Consider the following 20,994-nt stretch of genomic DNA (forward strand, 5'->3'; position numbering starts at 1 on the left):
AACAACGACCTGCATGTGAAACATCTGGTTGAGGGTCACGATGTGTACCACCGAGAGAAGAGGTCCTCCACCCCGCGCTATAATACACGGAGCGCCGTCAGCTGCACGCACAACGCACTACGTCGTCAGCGCGCGCGCGAGGGTTAGTGCGACGTTTGCGGAAGTTGTACGTTTTGCATACATCACAGTGTCGTCTGCTCACTCACAACCCGACATGCACGCGACTACCAAACGTTACGCATTCAACTGAAGCTGCTGTCGTGGGCCGCTTTCTCCTGCAGACATCAGAAAAAAATTACAGAAAAAATGGGAGAAGTTGCAACTACAAACACTCACGTTGGATTATTTCTACAGGGTTTGGCCCTCTCACTGATTTGCATGACCGAAGCATCACATCTACGAGGTGCGCCTGGTGCTAGAGAGCAAGCCAGTCGCCAGATGCCAGACGCAGAACTGTGGTCTGTGTCTGGGAAAGTCAGAAAGGTGTTGGCTTCGAAAGACAATCCTCTGGAGTCAGTTCTGTTTCCGCGGATGTGGGATGCGATTACAGACGCAGGAAGGAACAGTGGGAAGTATAATGTCAGCGAGATGTGTTCGGCTGGACTCAGCATCTACACCAAGTCGCTGGACAAGATGGAACCTTGGGCCATTCGCAGTAAGTCGAGATCAGTTCGACCTAAAACATTGCAGGTATACAAGAATAGTCCGTTACTTTTTGAATACATTTCAGTGTTGCACAATTTCAATAATTCTTATCAGCTGTCCGTATCTGCCGACCTTGTTCCTGAAACCATCCATCGTGCACACCCTTCACTGCTGACATTTTCAGACATTTTTCTCGGTCATGTTTCCCCTTTGACCCCGCGTGTCTTGTTTGGTTTGGATTTCCTTCAGCCACTAACTTGCAAACATCTGGCAAAATCTGAGATGTTTATGTCAGAATTATAAACATTCAAGGATCAAAGAACCAAGCCGAATGAATTGGGAAACAATACAATCACTATTACTGAAAGAAAGATGAAATCCATATTTTTAAAGGCAAGTTTTAATCTGTTGATTTTTAAGACTATGTATAAAGCACGCTGAAGGAATCATTGACTAGAAGAACCTTCATATCTACACCATAACAACAAACCACAGTCTGTAAGAGTTAGGCATTTGTATATATTCGTTTTCCAAATCTTAGTAACATTTCCAGCGACTTGCATCCAGCCTAAAGTAACATTCCTGATTCCCATCGTGCATAGTGAACATTCAGCTCCATAACGACTATTTAATCGTCAAAGCTAGGTATGAACTGTAAAGCTCAACGACTGTACTTATTTACGAGTCCAGTTAACATGTCCTTAATATCCATGTATTATAAATCCCGTTATTTTTACCGTACGTCCGTGCACACGTGAGAAGTGTCATTTGAATATAATTTCAGCCCCAAACCACGACAGTTCTCAGACACAGACTGGGATTAATCTCCTGTAACCTGTAACCTCTGTCCTACACTCCTACCCCAAGGTGTGAACGTGCCATGGGTCCACAACAGTTGGGGCGCACGTGGCCCGTCACGTCAATCCGTCAAATAAGCTTTCTGCAGCACGCAGGTCAAAGGTCATTCACTTGATCGGCCTGCACGTGAGGTACAGGCTCGACACGAATGCCAGCATTGAATAGCAAGACTTATAACCTCTGAACAAGGCCATAGTATGATCGCATTGCGAGTCCCGGAGAAAATGTAAGGCAAGAACAGGAAACCGTTGACTCAGCTTATCGGGAGGAGAATAAGGTCACGTGGCAGGTCTCCGACATACTCCTGAAGTGAAGTTATTCAGACTGCGTGTCCCGTACTAAGATTAGCTCTCTCTTATCTTCAAGTAGTTGAGCCAGCGATTTTTTTTTTCTGTGTTACAAGCTTGAATGTTTGCAGCCAGCAGCTGGTGAGGATGAAGGTGTTGTGATGCCCGAGCCAAAAATAGTTTTCAGACAAGTGATTGTTCTTGCAGTTCTTGGATGAGCGGGGTATAAGATGTTCCTCCCAAAGTAACAGAAATTAGGTATTTGATGTGAAAGGTGCTTAATACTCTTCTCATCTTCCTCCCTACCTACCGAGTTTCTATTCTCCTTTGTTCTTTATTACTCCTTCTTTCTTTGTTTCTTTCTCCTTTTCTCTTTTTTGGCTTTTTTAAAATTGAAGTCCGGTGGGGCAGGATTAATGTTGCTGTCACCAAAACAGAAAAGATCGTGGGATGTGGATTTGGATCTCATTCTATTTTCTCTATGGATGTAAAGGAATAAAGACTGGATAACCAACATCTGACGGTGTAAAATACTACCAACCAGCCACGAAGCCAACCAACCGTTTCTCTACCTCCTTCCTCTCTGTCTCTCCATCTCTCTGTCTCGCCTCAATGTGGGTGCACGGGGGATTTTTGTGGGACTAAAAGTTGGTCAGCAGAGGTCTGTTTATATTCCTGTGTTTGTTTTGCTGAGTAAGATTCTACAGTAGTGTTGACAGGGACAGTCCAGAGATTATTCCGTGTCTAGGGTGGACCACGATAGACAACTCACCTAGGAGTCTCACATATAGGTCAAGAGACTAAATTATCGCTGAGTGTGTGGAGAAGATTTTATTTCAGGCATTCCTACCACCTATCCATTGTACTGTAGTCCCCATAGGCTATAGCTAGGCATTGCTGAGGTGAGGGCAATGAAAACGCATCAGTGACCGGCAGTGTCAAAAGGTCATTACAGATTTAGACTTTATCTTTGGGATAATACTCAGTCTCGTTTAATCGACTTACAGCCAACTTCTTTTTCATGGTTCACCGAAGTTTTAAACAGACTCGTTTTGAAAACAAAGTAGTTCGATCTGAGAATAAGAACCATTGACCGGAAGTAACGTCAGTAACGGTGGACTACTTTGTTTTCACGGGTTCTGAATTTTCTGTTTTATTTTTTTTTTATATTTCTGTTTCAAGCAATATTTCTACCACTAAGACCATTTAAGATGTTGAACAACATAAAGCGTGGAAATGGGAGATTTGTCCAACTGTAAAATGTATATTTTAAGTAGACTTTGGAGACTCAGAGAGGGTCAAAGTGAGGTTGTGTCTAGCTCTGTGAAATGGAAACAACATGCTTTCTTATTATATATTAAAACAGGCTCTCTCTCTCTCTCTCTCACACACACACACACACACATATGTTATATGCTGTCTTGATTTCTATGGTGCTCTTTCTAACAGAATATACCAATTGAAAGCGATAATTTCGCTGATATTAAACATAATATTCTTGCTTAGATAAATAAACCTATAGCTTTGTGCGAACTATGATAGCTTATGTATTCTTATTCTGACAAAGATACACTGCACTTTAAAGAAACAGGGTTTTTATAATTTCCTGAAATAATAGGTCACACGTCGGGTAACGGACCTCAGAGAAAATTTATGTCAACGTGACTTTATCACCGGGAAAAAATGTTTGCCACTCTGTCATGTGAAGGACAGGGAGATTAAGGTTGTCATTTAAAAACTAATTTTAATTAACTAACGACATTCACAACGCCAAACGAGGAAATGCGATTTGGCATCATTGTGAAAATAAATATTTCATGTTTGTGGTCTACATTACTGTTGATATCGGTGTCACAGGAAGGTCCGTGTGTCACGCTTGTGTACACACTAGCAGGTTTTTGAAGTATTAGTAAGTATTTTGATGAAAAAAGGCATTAAACTGCACTTTTACGGGTAGATCAATGAAAACAAATGCGGTTGGTCTCTCACGTTGGGACATGCTCGATCACGTGATCCTAGTCAGCAGTCCATTATCTGCTGAGCGTGACAAGCACGTGACCAGATGAAATGTCAGGACACGAAGCTCTCTCAGTTTAAACTCTGTGGTAGTTTTACGAGATTAATTTTAATATAAAAGTTTCAGGAAAGAGAAACAAAAATCATTGTAAATGTATAGAATTTGAGACCGACCGAAACAAGAGTTAAGCACAAAATTTACGAGTTATAAGCAAAACTTTCTGCGCGTCGTTGAAGAAAGAAAGGAAATGTGGTATTTTTTAGGGCAGGTAGATAATGTGTGATGTAATAAACACTAGGCTTAAACATAATCTGCAGTTGTTCGCATGATTACTCAGGTCAAGTGCTGCTTTTTTAAGCTTCTCAAAGCAATAGCACTCCATTAAAAATAGTTCGCCGCCAAGGAACCTTCTCGAACATTCAACAAAACCATATGCCGCAGTCATGCCCTGTGTTATCACAAAGCTAGTTTATCAGGACGGAGAGCTAGCTTCAATAGGATTTTTAAATTATACAAAAGGTTTCTATTTTTTGTTTTTTTTTTTGCTCGACATATCGTTTTGATGATGTCACGTGGGCTTTGAGTGCAGCCAAGGCGGCCCTAGAGATACGATATTTTTAGCTAAGGTTTCGTCTAGCTGCCAGTCAGCGATGATAACCAATAAAATGGACAGCATTTTATTCAAACTGAGTAAAAAAGGAACACAGTGAGGCTACAGCAGACGTTATCGCACGATATAAATATTTACAAACACCAAGAGAATGGTATGTGTTTAACGTTCGAGATAGTTACACGTGTTGTCGTTATGTAAAATTTTTTAAATTAAAGAAAAGGATCATAACTCGTAAAAGGTTGTACTTTGGTGACAAAGGAGATCCTGATAGTAAATAATAAAGCATGATTAAAAGGTGTATGTGAACTGCGACCGTACATCCGTTATTTATTTGTTTTCGGTAAGGATCCTTTATTTTGAAAAAGGAGTCGGCGAAGGTAGTGTGGAAACGTTGTTCGAGATAGGAGGGAGGAGGAGGGAGGAGGAGGAGAGATGGCTCGAATGTCTAAAAGATACAAAACCCAGCTCTGCATCACTTCAGAAAAGGCAGACGATAAATAGGAAAGCCGGTTGTGACATCACGTGGACGAGATTAATGGCGGTAAAGGTGAGAAACGGGCTGTGTGATTTCCTGTTTACCTGCGCTGCCCTCGATCGGGGTAATGTCTCAGACCAGGGATGTGCATGCTTCACCTGGAATTCCTGTACACACGATCTGACAAGCGGTGTGAAATAATGCGTAGTGCACCGATAAATACAGATATGCAAGCTGAAGAGAAAAGATGTAGAAGTAGGAGGAAGGCAGGAACTCCCCCATACACCATATTAACCCTACACCATAGGTTGCTAAAGGTTAAAGGACTACGCCTACAAAAAATTAATTAATTGGTTTATTTAATATAAAAAGCTAATTCCCAAAATATAACGAGAAAACGTCTTCATCTCGCTGAATACAAACCTGTGAACATGGCAATTCTCACCTGGATTTTTGAAAGAGGTCAAAATCTCGTTGACTTTCGTGACATAAAAATTTAAAGTTATGTATGTCTCCTTCCTTTTAAAAAAAGTTAAAAATAACAGTTTGTAACAAATTAGCTTCTTTGAGCTGCTTCATGGTTTGCCTTCAGGGATCTAATGAGATGCGAAATTATTTACTCTGTTGGGTGAAGGTAAAGCTCAGAACAAGATACTATTTACCAAAATTTGGGCAAAAATCTTCATTTATTTCTGGAGATACATGTCTACAAACAACTATGTACATAATGAGGTCGACACCTAAACAAGAGTTATACAGGAATACGTTTCCGTTTCAAGTTCTTAGCCAATGGGAGAGCTGGGATCATAGGCGTATCAGTGTACAAGCGTGACGACACGATTGTAACCTTCCCACCCAACCAAACCTCCTCCTCTTCCTCCTCCTCCTCCTCCCATTTCCCATGACCACCCACAGTGTTCGCCAAAACCAAGCATGACTTCCTTCATTCCTGCCCTAGTCCCGCTCACTTTTCATGTTAAAACGCGAAGAACATTCTGTTCATCATCTCAGGGAAGACACTGTGGAATAAGAGAAGGAGGGGAACTGAGGGCGCGATGGGTTTTGTGTCACATTCTTCCCGTCACATTGTCACCTTTGCTGGTGACATAAGCGGCTTCACTGCAATAAAATGTCCGTTAAGTCTGGACCTCCCTTACGGTGTGCGTGAAAAGTTGATGACACAACATCACCACAGTCACAGTAAGCTTTTGCATTTTTGTCGCTGGTATGGGGTGAGCATTCCTATGTATATAAAATAGTTTTGTCCATCCTTTAACCTATCTCGCATCCATCCACAAACCTCGTCCTCTCTTTCTGTTACTACATGTACTTCCATCTCTTCTTCATCACCGTTTATCTCCCCAGCCCGCTGATGCTGGTCCATGGCGTCCATGTGTTGTGTCTGCGCATGGCGGGATGCGATGATTCCTAAACGATAATGTCCAGAGTTCCTGTATTTCTGCAGACTGAGTGCACTGCGAGGCAAAACACGTGACCGATACCTAAATTTCTGGAACAATGTCATCTTTGTGCAGTCTACACATTTAGACAAGTCTTTATCCGTAAGATTAGTGCCGTCCGCCTCGTTCTCTCTAGACAAAATACCAACACTTTTTATTTCTTTGTTTATATTTATTTTCAGCTTTTGCCTACACTGCAAATTTTCAACAATCTTCTAATTCATGCCTTTTATTAAGTTTCCTATTTTGAAATAATAATGTTAGTAGTTCACTTATTTATTTACCCTGTTTGTTTTGAATTTTCAAATTCGTCATCGTGTATGAACTCTGTCCAGTTCAACACATTCAACTGAACTATTGGTTACATAAGATTGCACGTGATTTCTTTCCTTGCAATAAGACAACTTATCTCTGTCCTCCAAGTCTTACCTGGAGGATGCACTGTTATCTCCGCACGATATTTCAAGTAATAGTTATATTAAAAGATAAAAGTGCTGCGCACTTGGATGCCATGGCTACAGTCAAGACCTCTAATGAGACACCTCACGACCTTTCAGCTTGACTCCAACAGACAGGAAGGACGCTGTGTCTGGTAAGTGTTCCGTGTCTGAGGTCAGAGGCCATCACGTGGCACTTGGATGTGACAGCCGACAGGGCCGCCTGTTGTAACCCAGTCCGCACTGACCTATTTCACAGTCCCGAGCCTGTTGTTTATCTTGTTTTGATTGTATTCAATTGATTTGGTGTCGAACTGATTGGCGCTGGTTCTTTAAAGTGTTTAAAATTAATTCACATCTGAAATGATAAAGACTTAAGGGTTAAGACCAAATTGTTTGAAACGACTGGGTTACGAGATGTCAATGCAATCACGAGTGAATAAGTTGTGCAGGTCTTTAGGTCCATCACTTCTCAAAGGTCTTCATTTGTTGTCTCACCGTTTTGATCTGCAGTGATCTCCCTTTGCTTAATACTCGCTGTCTTCACATTGTTATCATTTACCATTGTCGACTGTAGTTACCGCCATTCGCAAAGCTTGTCCGTAAGGCAGGGATATACTATATAATAAACTTCTTCTTCGTCGTCCCTATGCGGGATTAATGTGGGGTTGTATCCAGTATCCATATCGTTGTTTAAGATTAAGGACTAGAAGACTAGGGTAAGGTGGACGGTCGTGGAAACTGGATACCAAGGCCTGTAGCATTCAGCTAAATTGCTTATGAACTATTACAAGGCTAGGTGGCTACTAACCGTTGAGTTATTTGGTTCTAATTAGATTTGTTCGTGTGCTGTTGTTGCTTCAGAAAAGCGTCTACAGATGAGACCACGTGATCTCCGATCGCGTGCAGTGTTCCGCTTCAGGTCTGGAGATAAATTGAAGCGGAAACGCCAGTGGCGTGTATCCGGTCTACTCGTTTTTACAATAAATTATTGACAAAGAACGCTCTTTGTTTGTGTTGATTGAGGTTAGTGACTCAGACGAGCCTTGCGACGCCTTCCTGCATGCGCTGAAAATGCACGTGGACGCTAGCGCCACCAACACGTGCTCATTAACGTCCTCACGGAGATCCGTCATCAGTCACGTGAGCGCGTGGGGTTACGTGCTTGAGGTCCATTTCCCGCCAAATGTGCAGACCGTGGTTATGCTGATGTATGCTCCTTGTCCTCCCTTTGGCCAATCGAACCATCCCCGGTCATGAGGACTAAGGAGCGAGTGAGGAGAGAAAGTATCTCGCTGTGTATTATAGCTTCCGAGCTAATGACATATCTTCTACTTACAAAACGTTGACCCTGGACTCATGACCAGTTGAGACTCCTCAACGGTTTCCCCCCATCTACGTCATGCTGCACAGGCATTGATGATTGGTTAGTTCATATCGACATGATTCAGCTATTTCCATTCAAGTAGTGAATTCATCCCAGAAAGTTAATGATGTTGTATTATAAAGGAACTATATTAAACAGTAAAGTGAGTCGAAAAAGCTAAGAACCTAAAATCGAGGATTATAATAACTGAAGCAAAACGAGTAATACAGGAGCTGAGAAGAATTATCCGAGGGTCCTGGAACGAGCTTTTTGTTGAATACTTTGTAATCTCACAGACTACATCATTGACAGATCACACAGGGACATAACATATTACCTTAAAAATACTAAAGATCTGTTTGTACGAAGTCTCTTAGTTTAATATTCAGTGAGGGAAGAAGATAAAGGGGAGGTCATTGAGAGAAAGATAAAAATCATGAAGACAGCCATAACGATGTAATAATTATTAAATAATTTAGTCTCTTGACCCCCAAGCTGAGTTCTACTCCATCGTGGTCTATCCTATCTACTTTTAAAATGGATGCACATAATTATAATCACCAGATAATTTATTTATCTCCGGGGTGGAGTTCTTGTGAGCTTTAAAAATATCTTAATTGGCCGGTCTCCAGTGCAAGTCGACTGAGCAGACCAAGCAAATTTGCATTGTTATTTTCTGTCATCTAAGGTCGATACTCGATGAAGAGTGTAATGTTGCACCACTCCTCACGTTCTCGCGCTCGGCCCTTGCGTGGTTTCGATCAACAAACTTCCTACTTGACTGGCTTCCACTCGCTGTGGTATAGTGTCAAGACTGAGAACAGCGATTTCTCTGTTTGATCACCAAAAAGGCTTCCTAATCGAGTGTCACCGGAGAAAATGAGAATGTGGACCTTTCATTCCCGGATCTGTTTCTCAAAACCCTAAAAAAAGACAAGAAAAGGAGAAATGCCGGAAGTATTGAAGAACAAAGAGAAAGAATAGGAAGTAAGACAAATGCAGAACGAAATGCGACAGAAACATTGCTAAAAGAAAAATGATTTTGCGCCCGTACATTTACTCTGATCGTTCTTTCTAGACTATCTGACCCACAGTTCATCCACTTAATAGTCAAATGTGGTATATCATAAAATGAAGGTTAAATCTTTTCCTTCTCTATAAACTGTAAACATGTGCGAGAGATATGAGTTTATTTTAAGGTTTTAACAGATTTGAGGCCAGCCTTCACGAAGAAAAATAAAACCCAACGTACTTCAATGTGATTGTAAGCGTGTCTTAACACAAAGGAATAAGCAACTGAAGGGAGGAGCAGAGGAAATATTAAGAAGGTGAAGACTTGAACTCAGTTTAGACATTCAGTCTAGTATGACCAGTAGTGTGATGTGTGGTCCTTGTGGCCAGAAGTTGCTGAAGTGAATGTCTTTGATTCAGTGTACGATGCAACGGGCAAAGAGAGCTCCGGGCTGCTGATGGGCGACCTGACACAACAGGGCAACTATGACGAGTGTCTCAACCTGCGGCAGTACCACAGTCTGGAACTCACCCTGGGGGCTCGTTGACCACGGGGCACAGTTCTGTTCTGCCTACTTCAACATCCCGGACTGGATGACGGATTTTGTGAAGACCTTGGTAAGGTCTCAAACACAAAGAAGTTGCTCTTAACAAGCGCGCACACACAACAAACACACAGTTGTTTGTTCTATCCAGGAGTGATTAATCATAAAATTATTTTTCGACTTTCAACATTCCAATACCTGATGACAACTCCGCAGATTTGCCCTTTGTCTTCAACCTTCACAGGAGAAATAAAAGTACCTCAGTACAATCAATGTCAGCGCTCGTGTGAATGTCTCAGTGTGTGTGTTAGAATGTGTATACAGTATATGTGTGTACGTGTATGGAGAGAGAGAGAGAAGGCATACACATGTGTGTGCATGTATATGCAATCTGTTTAGCATGACAAAGTAATTGTTGATGTTGCAGAACATTCCCTACCCTGTCCGACTGCCGAGACCCACCGTAGACTTGTGTGTTCCACACACCTGCTCTGGAGACCGATATCTACAACATCATTTCTCAATGTAAGTACTGGAAAACCAATCACAGAAAACGGAGAAATGTGTGTGTTTGTGTGTGTGTGTCAGTGAAAGAATGTATGTGTGCACGTATCTGTGTGTGTGAGTGTGCTGCGTACTCGCATTATGTTCTCGTTCAAAGTTCATTCAAATGTCAATTTTGTCATGAAATAAATCTCCAGCCATAAAATAGCTAAGCCAAACAATGTAAGATATATGCACTCAAACACTTAATGCTTTTCCCTGTTACATAACTCTTCTGCCAAAGGACTTGCCTCTTCACACCACCACCACTACTACCTCCTCCTCTTCAATATATTTACTTTGTGTAATCACGAGCTAGTGACATAAGAATGTTGACACTCTCTTCAGTAAGAAACCTGTCAGACCAGTTGGCTACTTTTTGATGAGCGCGATATCCTCTTAACCTTTAGGTTATCTTCTTTTCCCCCTTTCCCCCGAAAGCTCGTTATTTTTATTGAGGTATTATCATAAGGATATTTTGATAACTATACTGTATGTGTGTAACTACTACCAGGCTGTAACAGTGGTGTGGTTGGGTGGAGTCTTATCGTTCGGGGTTAGGGTTAGTGATTACAAGACCTTTCCAAGTTAAAGAATGGTTAGTGTCAGAAGAGTTCAAACTTACTGCAGGCTTTGCTGATAAAGAACAAAAAAAAAAAAAAAAAAAAAAAAAAAAAATCCGACATCTTTGGACGTGGCACAAACTGTGAGTGTGCGCATGGGTGTGTATATATATATGTTGTATATACATATATATATATATAATAGGTGCGCGTTTGTATTCGTGGTTGTCTGCACACAACCACATTGTGTACACTTGTGTGATTGTGTGCGTGTGTACTGTTCATGCTTGTGTGTGCGTGTGCGTTTGTGTCCAACCTGAACACGCACTTAGACACATGCCTGTTAATTTATGTTCCACAGATATTCAAAATGCCACACATAAAATGGATCTGGTGGAAGTTTCATGTTTCCAGAAGCCGGATGTACGAGAGAATCCAGGTGCATTGGCTGCAATGTTAGTCCACAATATTTTTCGCCGTCTGAATCAGTAAATCCAGAATCTGTTTATCTACCTTTGTCTACTTCTCCATCTCTCTCAGCATCTCTCTGTCCTCTCTTATGATTTGTTGCACTGTCTGTCTGCATACCTGTCCGTGTCTGGCTTTCTCTCTCTTCTTGCTTCCAGACAGGTGGACAGGTGTGACACGCCTGCTGTTTGTGTTACAGAGGAATCCTGTCTGCGCTGCTGATGCTGAATGTCATCGGAACCTGTCTGGACATCAAGCAGCGTCTCAAGATGGCCGATATTCTCTCGGGCAATGTCATGGAAATCGGCGAGATGGGCCGCAGGTTCTCTCGCTTCAGTGCCAGCATCTTTCTGCACCGACGGTCGACTGATACAAAGACGGAGTAACGGTCAGTCTGGTATGGCTGGTGAAAAAGAAAACAGCTTTTAGGTTTTGTGTTTTTTTATTTTTTCTTTTTACTTCCTATTTGTTTTTCTGCCTGTCATCTCTATTATCCAGAAGACAATAAATTCGAGAAAACTTCTTATAAAAGCTTAGAAGATAACACAGACCAGGTGGTAATGCAGAAGGGGATGTTTCCAGGTGCCAGACCCAGCTTGCTGAGGCAGTGTCAGACAGTCTCATGAGGAGGCGCTCCAGTCTCGGTGCCATGTATCACCAGCGGAGGAAACTCAGCGATGGATGGAAGCCGCTGGACCGTGACAGTATAGTGATACACAAAGGTGGCATACAGACCCTTCGGACGATTTCCATCGGCGTGGATGAAAATAGTCCAACTGATCAGGTGGGGACACGTGAATCACAACAAGCAGAACTATTTATAAAGCAGTTTTCTAATTTAAAAAAAAATGGAAGAAGCAACAAACAAGCCAAACACACCCACCACCGTAAAAAACAACCACAAACAAAAACAAACCCAAAGCAGACAAAGAAAAAATAAAATCCTCAAAAGAGATAAGAAAGAAAAGGAATGTACGTGGTGATTAAATGACGACCATGAACGGATATACATCCAAGAATAGAAGATGCAGATTGATAACGCGCCAGAAAGAAAATTTTCCACAACCACAGACTTGGTGCCAAATGGCTCGTCACAGTTGTTGCTGTTGTTGTTGCTGTTGTTGCTGTTGTTGTTGTTGTTGTTGCTAATAATTTAACTTTGTTTTCCTTTGTTTTTCAGGAAAACAGCAATGGTACTGTTCATTACATTACAGAATCTGGAAGTAAGTCTTGGGATACAGATAAAATAAATGCAGATGGCCTCCAAAGCGCCGACACGCAAGTAGATAACAACAACATTCCGATGTCATCTGTAAGAACAGATGTGGGTGTGTCGCAGTCCGGTCTACCCATCGATGTAAGCACAGAGGTCGTAGCAGTGAACGGTCAGCTGCATGCTGGTGTGAATGACATCCACGATGAGGACAACAGTGGTGAGGTGGATGGCTGTTCTGAGCCACAGGTCCCAGTACCCAGCCCTACCAGACAAACTGCTCTCCAAAATCCTTCCACGGATAATTTGGTGAACCCGGAGTCACGTGATTGTGACAACAAACAACTATCCGACGCCAGTTGTGATGAAAGACTGAGGTGAAGTCCGGTGTGGAAATGGATAACAGTGAGCACAACTCACCAGTGCAGAAGAACCACGTATACGATAACGCTTCATTCTGTGATACAGAAACTGATGACGTCAGCGATATCAAGATAAGCAATCACATTGCCTCACCGGTTCCAGCCCATCAGGGGATGTCCAGACTGCCTCGTCACCTACATCAGACCAGACGGTCAGCTTTGACCAGGTCTCCAACTCGCCTCCCAGGCGCTCATCAGTCGACATGGGTCTTCACTCAAATCCTTTGACCAGCATACCCGAAGAAGGCAGCGAAGAGTCGGGTAGGCTGCGCAATCGAGAAAACCCGTAGTCACCATCGACAACTTGTCCATTCGCTGACGTCGGCGTCATCTGTGGGGACCAACGGTACGAGAGCCAGGCAGGAAAGACAACCTCCAGCATCAATGTCTGACAAATGTACGTACTCACTTTCTATCTTTGCCCAAAGCGTGTTCCAGATATAAAAGTATGATACGTGTTGTAGAGAAGTCTCTAAAATTTTCTAATTAAGTTTTCATTTGTATAGCAGAATCGAGGAAAAGCTTACCGTGAGACAAATATTTGACCAGACTAATGGTTCACCAATTTACAAATGGCATACTCTACAACACAGAAAAACAGGCTTACCCCAATAAAAATAAAACATTTTACACTAAGGGTACAGCTTGATCAACGGTACACTTTACAGTTTCCAAGGAAAAACAAAACTTTTCAGTTCATTCCACCAAAACTCTACTGAGAACTGTACCACGTGACAAAGACTGCGTGTCCTTTGGTCATTAAAGAATGATGAGATTGTACCCACAAGGGACATGGTTGACAGCACAGGGCTGCAGGTGTTAATTATCCGCTCGTCACGGGTGCAGGGATGGCGAGGAGGAAGCCTGGCGGGGGAAGTGTTGCTGTGTTTCTCCTTCTTACGGAACCTGCGGCGGCTTCTGTGCGAGGGCAGCGCCGACATGTTGTTCACACTGAACGGAGTCCGGGTCATGAGCATCTTCTGGATCGTGCTGGGCAACACCATCAGCCTGCTCAACAAGACGTCCTCCGTCATGGGTACGGAGCTGTGTGTGCGTGTGTGGGTGCGGATATGTGTGTGTGGTTTTGTTTGTTTTTTGTCTGTTTTTTTTGTTTGTTTTGTTGTTGTTATTGTTGTTGTTGGTTTTTTTTTTTTTTTTTTTTTTGCTTTTTTCTGAGTTTGTACAAATACTCATGCAGTTTGTATTTGTCGATGTTTGCGAACATAATGAACTAGCGTATCCGTGAAACCTGCTATGATTTATTAGATTCTTCTTTGTGTGTATTTATTTTGTTTAAATGCGCACGTCAGTTCACACGTGTCTGTGTGTGTGTGTGTGTGTGTCTGTGTGTGTGTGTATGTGTGCACAGCAAACAATGTGGACACCGTGAAGATCGCGCAGTCGTTTTGGATGCAGGCCATCATAAACAGTACCTTCGCTGCCGACTCTTTCTTCGTGCTTAGGTGAGTTCACGAACAAAAATAATCAGCAAAGACCTCCGACATATTTTTTCTCTTTCTTTAGTATACTTCCGTCTAGGAGTGAAAGGATATAAACACACACAAAATTGTTTTATACAGGATAGGACAGATAATATAAGTATCTTAAATATTCCACCTCACACAACCAAGAACAATATCTTGTTCAAGTATTGACATGCGATGATGTAGGAAGAACAAGACAACTAGCATACTTTGTTCACAAATATTATATAAGGGAAAAAGCGAAATTACTTTATGAGATGCATGATTGCTAGTCCCTGTCCGTGTATGCGGATGTTGCTATGCATGTCAAATGTGTTGTGAATCATGATATCAGATTGTATGTATAGACAGATGTAATAGGACGAACGTACACTTACCTTGCACAAGCACGACGTAGTACACTCACACAACACAACGCTAGACGAGTCCCCGCAGATGACGATGAGGATGAAGAGATTTGTAGAGAATCAAATCCAAGAGACACAAGTTCAGAGGAATGTCACTGACAGAATCACAAAGAAGATGGCGGAGAAGACCTTTGTGTTTTCCCCTCACTCAGCTATTTTTGGAACCATTGCTTTTTCTCTTAAATGACGTCATTTTCTGCTTTAAGTGACGTGGAACAACTGACGCACACAAGACGTCAGACACAAGACGTCAGACACAAAACGTCATTCATACACAAAGAACACGTGACCTACCACAACTCGCTACAATAGGTGAGTGGGTGAGTGAGAGAATGGCTATTTTCAGCTCACCCTGTACAAGTGAAATGGCCTTCAGTCAATAAAATGTTGGAGTTCACTTGTTTGCCATTTCTCACGGTGTACCGGAATGACTTTAGGTCAGACAGAAAACACACAAATGCAGGTGGGACTGACGTCAGGTAGTTAAAGGGACCTTACTGAGTCCACTCATGTTTTTTTCAGCGGTTGTCTCGTGGCCTACCATTTCCTGCACTCCAAAACACACAAACTGCTGAAGACCAACGGGAAACGAGTATTCAGCCTCCGGGGACTTGTCTTATTCTACTTCCACAGACTGATGAGGTCAGTAGTCTGTTCTACTCTCAAACTGTCAAAGTAGGAATTATCTAAGCAACAGATTTTTGTGAATGTCCAGCTCTCGAAATATCTTACTGAAAAGAAAGTCTCAACACAGAATAATAACGTTTTGGACAATGGTCTGAGGCATTTCCCAGATGTCAAATGCAAAATATTCTTTTTTTAGGTGGATTTTGGCTGATTTGTTACTACAGCAGTAAAACAAACTCAAATAAAGACTTTTAAATAAATGAACATACGACAAAAGGTCTTCACACAAAATAATCTTTTTTTTTTTTTAGATGCCTAGTCTTCTATTTTTTTCTCACTTGCACTGTCATACACACATTCTCATGAACAAAACTGTGTCGTGAACAAAAATGTGTTTGTAAACATCATGAGAAGGCATGACAGAAAAAACAAAGAAGTCGGCTTCCTCGTGATTTACGATGACTTCTACAGAGAACAAGTCAGAGCAAGAAAGGACGCAGAATATAATTAATGTCATGTACTAGCATCCTGTTCTGATACCACGCCTCCATGAGACAACTTTTTACACATGATCAAAAAGTCTTATAACCATCTGTTTCACAAATACTTTTTGTAACTAAATACTCTTCCTCTCATTCCTCAATGTTTAACTTGTGCTTCGTTGTGTGTTGTAAACCTGTCTGTTAGTAGTCCCGTTAGTACAGCTCATTGATGTTACCTCCTCACCTTATAAATTTTATAATCGTCCTGTGCTAGGCTCCTGCCCTGCTTCTACGTGGCTATAGTCCTGTACACCGTCCTGCTGCCCTACATGGGCCAGGGCCCGCGGTGGAAGGGGACCGACAAAGGTCTGCAGCAGTGTCAGGACCATTGGTGGGCCAATGCTTTCTTCTTCTCCAACTTCTACAAGGCTGATGACATGGTGAGTTTCTCGTCGTCGCCAGTGACTGTAGAGTAGGATAGAAAAATCGTTGGTCAAAGAGCCGTGGACATGGCCATCGTAACCTTTGGTCAGTTTTTCTGAGAGAGAAAAAAGTGTGGAGGAAAGAGAGAAAGGAAAGGAGGAAGAGCATGAATACACTTTGGCTGACAATAAAGTCCCTTATGATGAAGTGGGTCAAGCCCAGTAAAAACAAAGAAGCAGTCAATTGTAACGACAAAGAACTCCATGACGGTTACCTACTTTTAATGATGTTTATTTCCAGTGCATGCCATGGACGTATTACCTGGTCAACGACTTTCAGTTTTATCTACTGTCACCGCTGGTCCTCTACCCTTTGCTGTTGTGAGTGTATTTCTGAAATTCGTTTATCAGATCATGCTTGCTATGTGCGGTAATAACTGCTGTGTAATACAGTAACAAGGCTGTGGACTAACGATAACCTGTGGAAATCTATGAGAACACAACAACTGACCATACTGCCTCTGACGTTGCTTATCTGTTATGGTTTTTTTTGAACTCGCTGGTCTATGGACACACACACACACACACAAACACATGTACACGTTGAGCTCTCATGTCGCAGGAAACCATTGCTTGGAGGATTCTTGATTGTCCTGTTGGTGGCGATACAGATCGTGAGCACATGTCTGCTGATGAATAACATAAATGGAAACATGCTCAAGTACGTGCACATGACTAATGACCAGCTTCATTAATCCCAGTGGGTAATTTTAACTTGGAAAATGTTCTCAGTTGCAAAAGTTACAAAAAGAACAAGTACAACTGCAAGTTAAGGGATGCAGACTTCAACTGATAAGAATAAACATTATATCCTGTCTAGCTAAAATGAATTTCTACCTATTTAAATGTTTAATTAATATTCTCCAAAGCCATGTTAGAAAGCCAAACTTCAAAACTTATTTCAGACAGTCTGTGAACATCGTGTATCGTGTTTGGTGCTGACAGCAAGAAACTTTAAAAGCTTAGTTCCGTTGGACCCTAGATGTCGACTCAAGGGAAATATTTTCCTACTTGTTTCAGAATAAAGCAAAACAAATGTTGTTGACCGAGTGTTTCTGGTTAGTCCAGGACCAGGTTAGTTTGTGGTCCACACGATGATGGTCTGTCTGACCCATGTAGAGGGTCACTTGGTGTCAGGATGTTTCTCCCTTTCGTGTGCAGCATGGAGGAGGGTTACTTCGACGAAGTCTACGTCAAGCCCTATTGCCGGGTGGGAGCTTTTGCAGTGGGTATGGCATTGGGGTACTTCCTGCACTCCACGGAGCACCGCGTCTACTTCCGGAAGGTAAGATGGTGAGGAGAGACACGGCAAGGTCCAGTAAAATGCAGGAGGTCGCAGTAGTAACACTTATGTTAAATTTAAGAAATGTGTCGGCTTACATTTTAAAGACTTGACTTCTTACTGTAAAGACTTATCTGTCGAGGTCTAGCTCTGACACTGTCAAGACTTTGCTTCTTACTGTTGAGATATAGTAAGTTACTGATGATAACAACTATTTGACTGAGACTCTTCCTCCAGCTGCCACTGTTCCTGGGATGGACCTTATCACTATGCACTATCGGCACCGTGGTCTATGTCACACACACCGAGAACCAGCCGGACGGTCAGAGGTGGACACGTCTTCAGTCAGCTGTGTACGAGGCTCTGTCCCGCCCTGCCTGGGCCATGTCCGTGTCCTGGATCATCTTCACTAGCACCGTGGGGCAGGGAGGTCAGTTCCAAACACTCAGTTCAAATCTTCTTTATGATGTATGTTACTCGTAGATTCTGACCAACCTGACAATGGGAAAAGTCCCCAATATAGGTTTTATTACCCTTAAGGGATGGACTTCATTTTATGATCTCTTGTAACAGAGTTGTATTTTGTAGGGAGATAACAATCCATCTGGATACTCTGACAGTAATCTGTTTCATGCTGCAAAAGAATAAGACACTCGTGGTCAAGAAACCCTAGAATTGTTTGTTCACATTTGTTTCCAAACATCATTTTCAAAAAATCCTGAAAAATACAGAATATTATTCCGCAGGCTTCATAAACAGCTTCCTGTCCTGGAGTCCCTTTGTTGCCATGTGCCGCCTGACCTACGGCGTCTATCTTCTACATCCGATCCTCATCACGGTGGTCCTCAACTCCAGCAGGTTTCCCATCTACCTTCACTTCGGCAGCCTGGTGAGGGCAGTTGATGCACGGCACTTCTTTTCATGCAATCGAATCCTGATTTAATAGAATCAAATGTTCTTCCCAATAAATACCCTTCGTATGTTTTCATGCATCTTTAAACTTCTTCTTTTGACAGATTTACATGTATGTCGCCAACCTGGTCTGTTCCTATGGCATTGGCTTCCTACTGATTGCACTGGTGGAATGCCCTTTCACAAAACTGGACATATTAATGCGCGTGAAGTTGAAGAAAAAGTCCACATGAAAGTGTGTCTTCCACACAGGAGTTTTCCATGGAGTGACAATCACAGTCATCGAGAGACTAGCAGCTTTGATAAGAGACATCACCGATAAAGTCATCTAAGACTTGCCACCTGCCTTTATCCAGTTTTCCAAGGATATATTTTCAGTTACAGTTTTATGACCTGCAATCTGACGTCGGCATTTCGTCTTTTGATGTCATGTGCGTGTGTGAAGGTGTGCAGGTGTACGTCCGTGAATAAGCATGTCTGCGAAAGGGAAAATAAAGAGAGAGAGAAAGACTGGTAGACTGCGTATGTGTGTAAAGTTAATCATGAAAATATTTGGAAAAGAATATTTTGTTGTACATATCAGAATGAATTTGTACATAATTAAAAGTTGTATTATAATGAACCTTCCTTAAAATCGTCTTTCCATGTTATTATGAGATTTATTTATATAATGATATATTATCGATCAGGATACTTTGTCAAATCACATATTTCAACTGTTGTGTACATACAACAATTATAACGTATTTTGAGTAAATATTTAGTTCCGAGGGTGTAAGTTCCTGCTCTAGAGAGGGACAAAGACAGAGACACTATGTAAAATATTTCGAGATTCTGCAGAAATTTATGCACAAACCTGAAATAAACTTAATGAGTTACGAGCCTAAAAGCTTTTTTTTCATTCAACAAAACTTGCATACATACAATAATGGTGGAGAGTCTTCAATGGTTTTGCTTATATTGATATTATTATCTGATAATTTTAAAGATGGATATTGCACAGATGAGCTCAGTGAATGTGTTACATTAGGATCAGTTTCATGAAAATATTACAAATATATATCAACGGTGAATACTTCGGCTATTACTAAAGGGAGATGATTCAACAAAACCTCTCACCTGTGCCGTAGACGTACTTTTTGCAAATTGTCTCCCATTTTACGGGCTTCAAAAAAAAAAAAAAAAAAAAAAAAAAAAAAAAATGCTAGTCGAAATAATTAAGTCCTATTTATAGTTCAGTTACAGTTCTGTGAAGTTATTTTGCAGAAACATTGGTGTAAGAATGAAAAAAATGTTGGAGAATGACAGAAAGGCAGTAAAAGAGAGGGAGAGATGGGGGGAGGGAAGAGAGACAATGAGAAAGCCAGGATGTCGTTTTATATGTCTCCTTCATAATATAGTGTAGTTTGCTAGAAACATTTGTGCTAAAATCAGTTATATTTATTTCATACAACAATCAATTGCGTTAATATGAGGAACATTTTTTTTGATTTGTCGACGTTTGTGTTTATTTTCAAGAAGTATAAAATCATTTCTCATTAACTCCAAGTAAAACACTAAACTATAAAATGACATTCTATATTCTTACATGTATTTCTCTTTACCTTACACGCACAAAGAATTATGAAAAAGAATTCCATGTGAGCAGGTACGCACTGTACTACGCTTGTGCGAAGACTGGACACAGGTGTGTTTTGACACCTGTTGATGATCACAGCAAGAACCGAGTGCCAGTGGGTGTACAGATGCATCGGTACGGAAGTAGTTTCATCGTACAATTTTCTCGTAAACACAGCATTTTTAAAATTTTTGCCAGAGAATCAGGAGGAAGGAAGCGGGATCGTCTGCTGGAGAACGAGGAAGGGCCAGAAGAGATAAACACAGGGATGTGAGGGAAAGCTCGGGAGAGGTTTGTAGGTGTAAACTGTTTATGCAAACCTTCTTTTTGTTGCTGTGACGCAAGTTCGTAAACTGTAACTGCCGCCAAACACCGTGGGTCGGGTCACAGCCATGCTAACCGGATGCTAATGTCAGCTGAAATGCTTCTAAAATAGTTCACTTCAAGGTAAGCTAGCTTCTCACGAAGGGAATGCACCTGGCCACAGGTAGGACAAGTGCAGTTTTCGTCTGTCCTGCTGGGAGAGTGTGTTTGCTTCAGTCGCTGTTGTTTTTATTTACGAGGAACCAACGGTGTAGACCAAGCTAGGTAAGATAAAAAAAGTTTCTACCCTTTTATAGTCAAACAGCTCTTCGTACTCTCATTTGAATTAGGAGCGTGGAGTTGCTGTTGTTGCTGCTGCTGCTGCTGATGCTGCGAAACTTGTGATTTATATAGCACACAATCATAACAGAACTATAACTGTACACCGATGTATGTTTTCTGCATGCAATGACA

General features: G+C 41.7%; 1 protein-coding gene across 1 annotated transcript; it reads left to right on the forward strand.

Annotated features, from left to right (window-relative positions):
- Positions 1 to 306: 306 nt before the first annotated feature.
- LOC112555996 lies at positions 307 to 18,999 on the forward strand. Its single transcript, XM_025224598.1, is given in 18 exon segments — positions 307 to 655; positions 9,560 to 9,714; positions 10,142 to 10,207; positions 10,209 to 10,239; positions 11,182 to 11,275; positions 11,488 to 11,670; positions 11,871 to 12,072; positions 12,469 to 12,878; positions 13,664 to 13,959; positions 14,293 to 14,386; positions 15,337 to 15,456; positions 16,198 to 16,363; positions 16,647 to 16,726; positions 16,968 to 17,066; positions 17,567 to 17,690; positions 17,925 to 18,117; positions 18,434 to 18,576; positions 18,704 to 18,999. Coding segments are annotated over 18 exon segments (2,934 nt in total). The 3' UTR covers positions 18,833 to 18,999.
- Positions 19,000 to 20,994: the final 1,995 nt, after the last annotated feature.

The sequence above is a fragment of the Pomacea canaliculata genome, linkage group LG2 (genome assembly GCF_003073045.1).
Source record: "Pomacea canaliculata isolate SZHN2017 linkage group LG2, ASM307304v1, whole genome shotgun sequence".
In the NCBI taxonomy this organism is placed as follows: domain Eukaryota; kingdom Metazoa; phylum Mollusca; class Gastropoda; order Architaenioglossa; family Ampullariidae; genus Pomacea; species Pomacea canaliculata.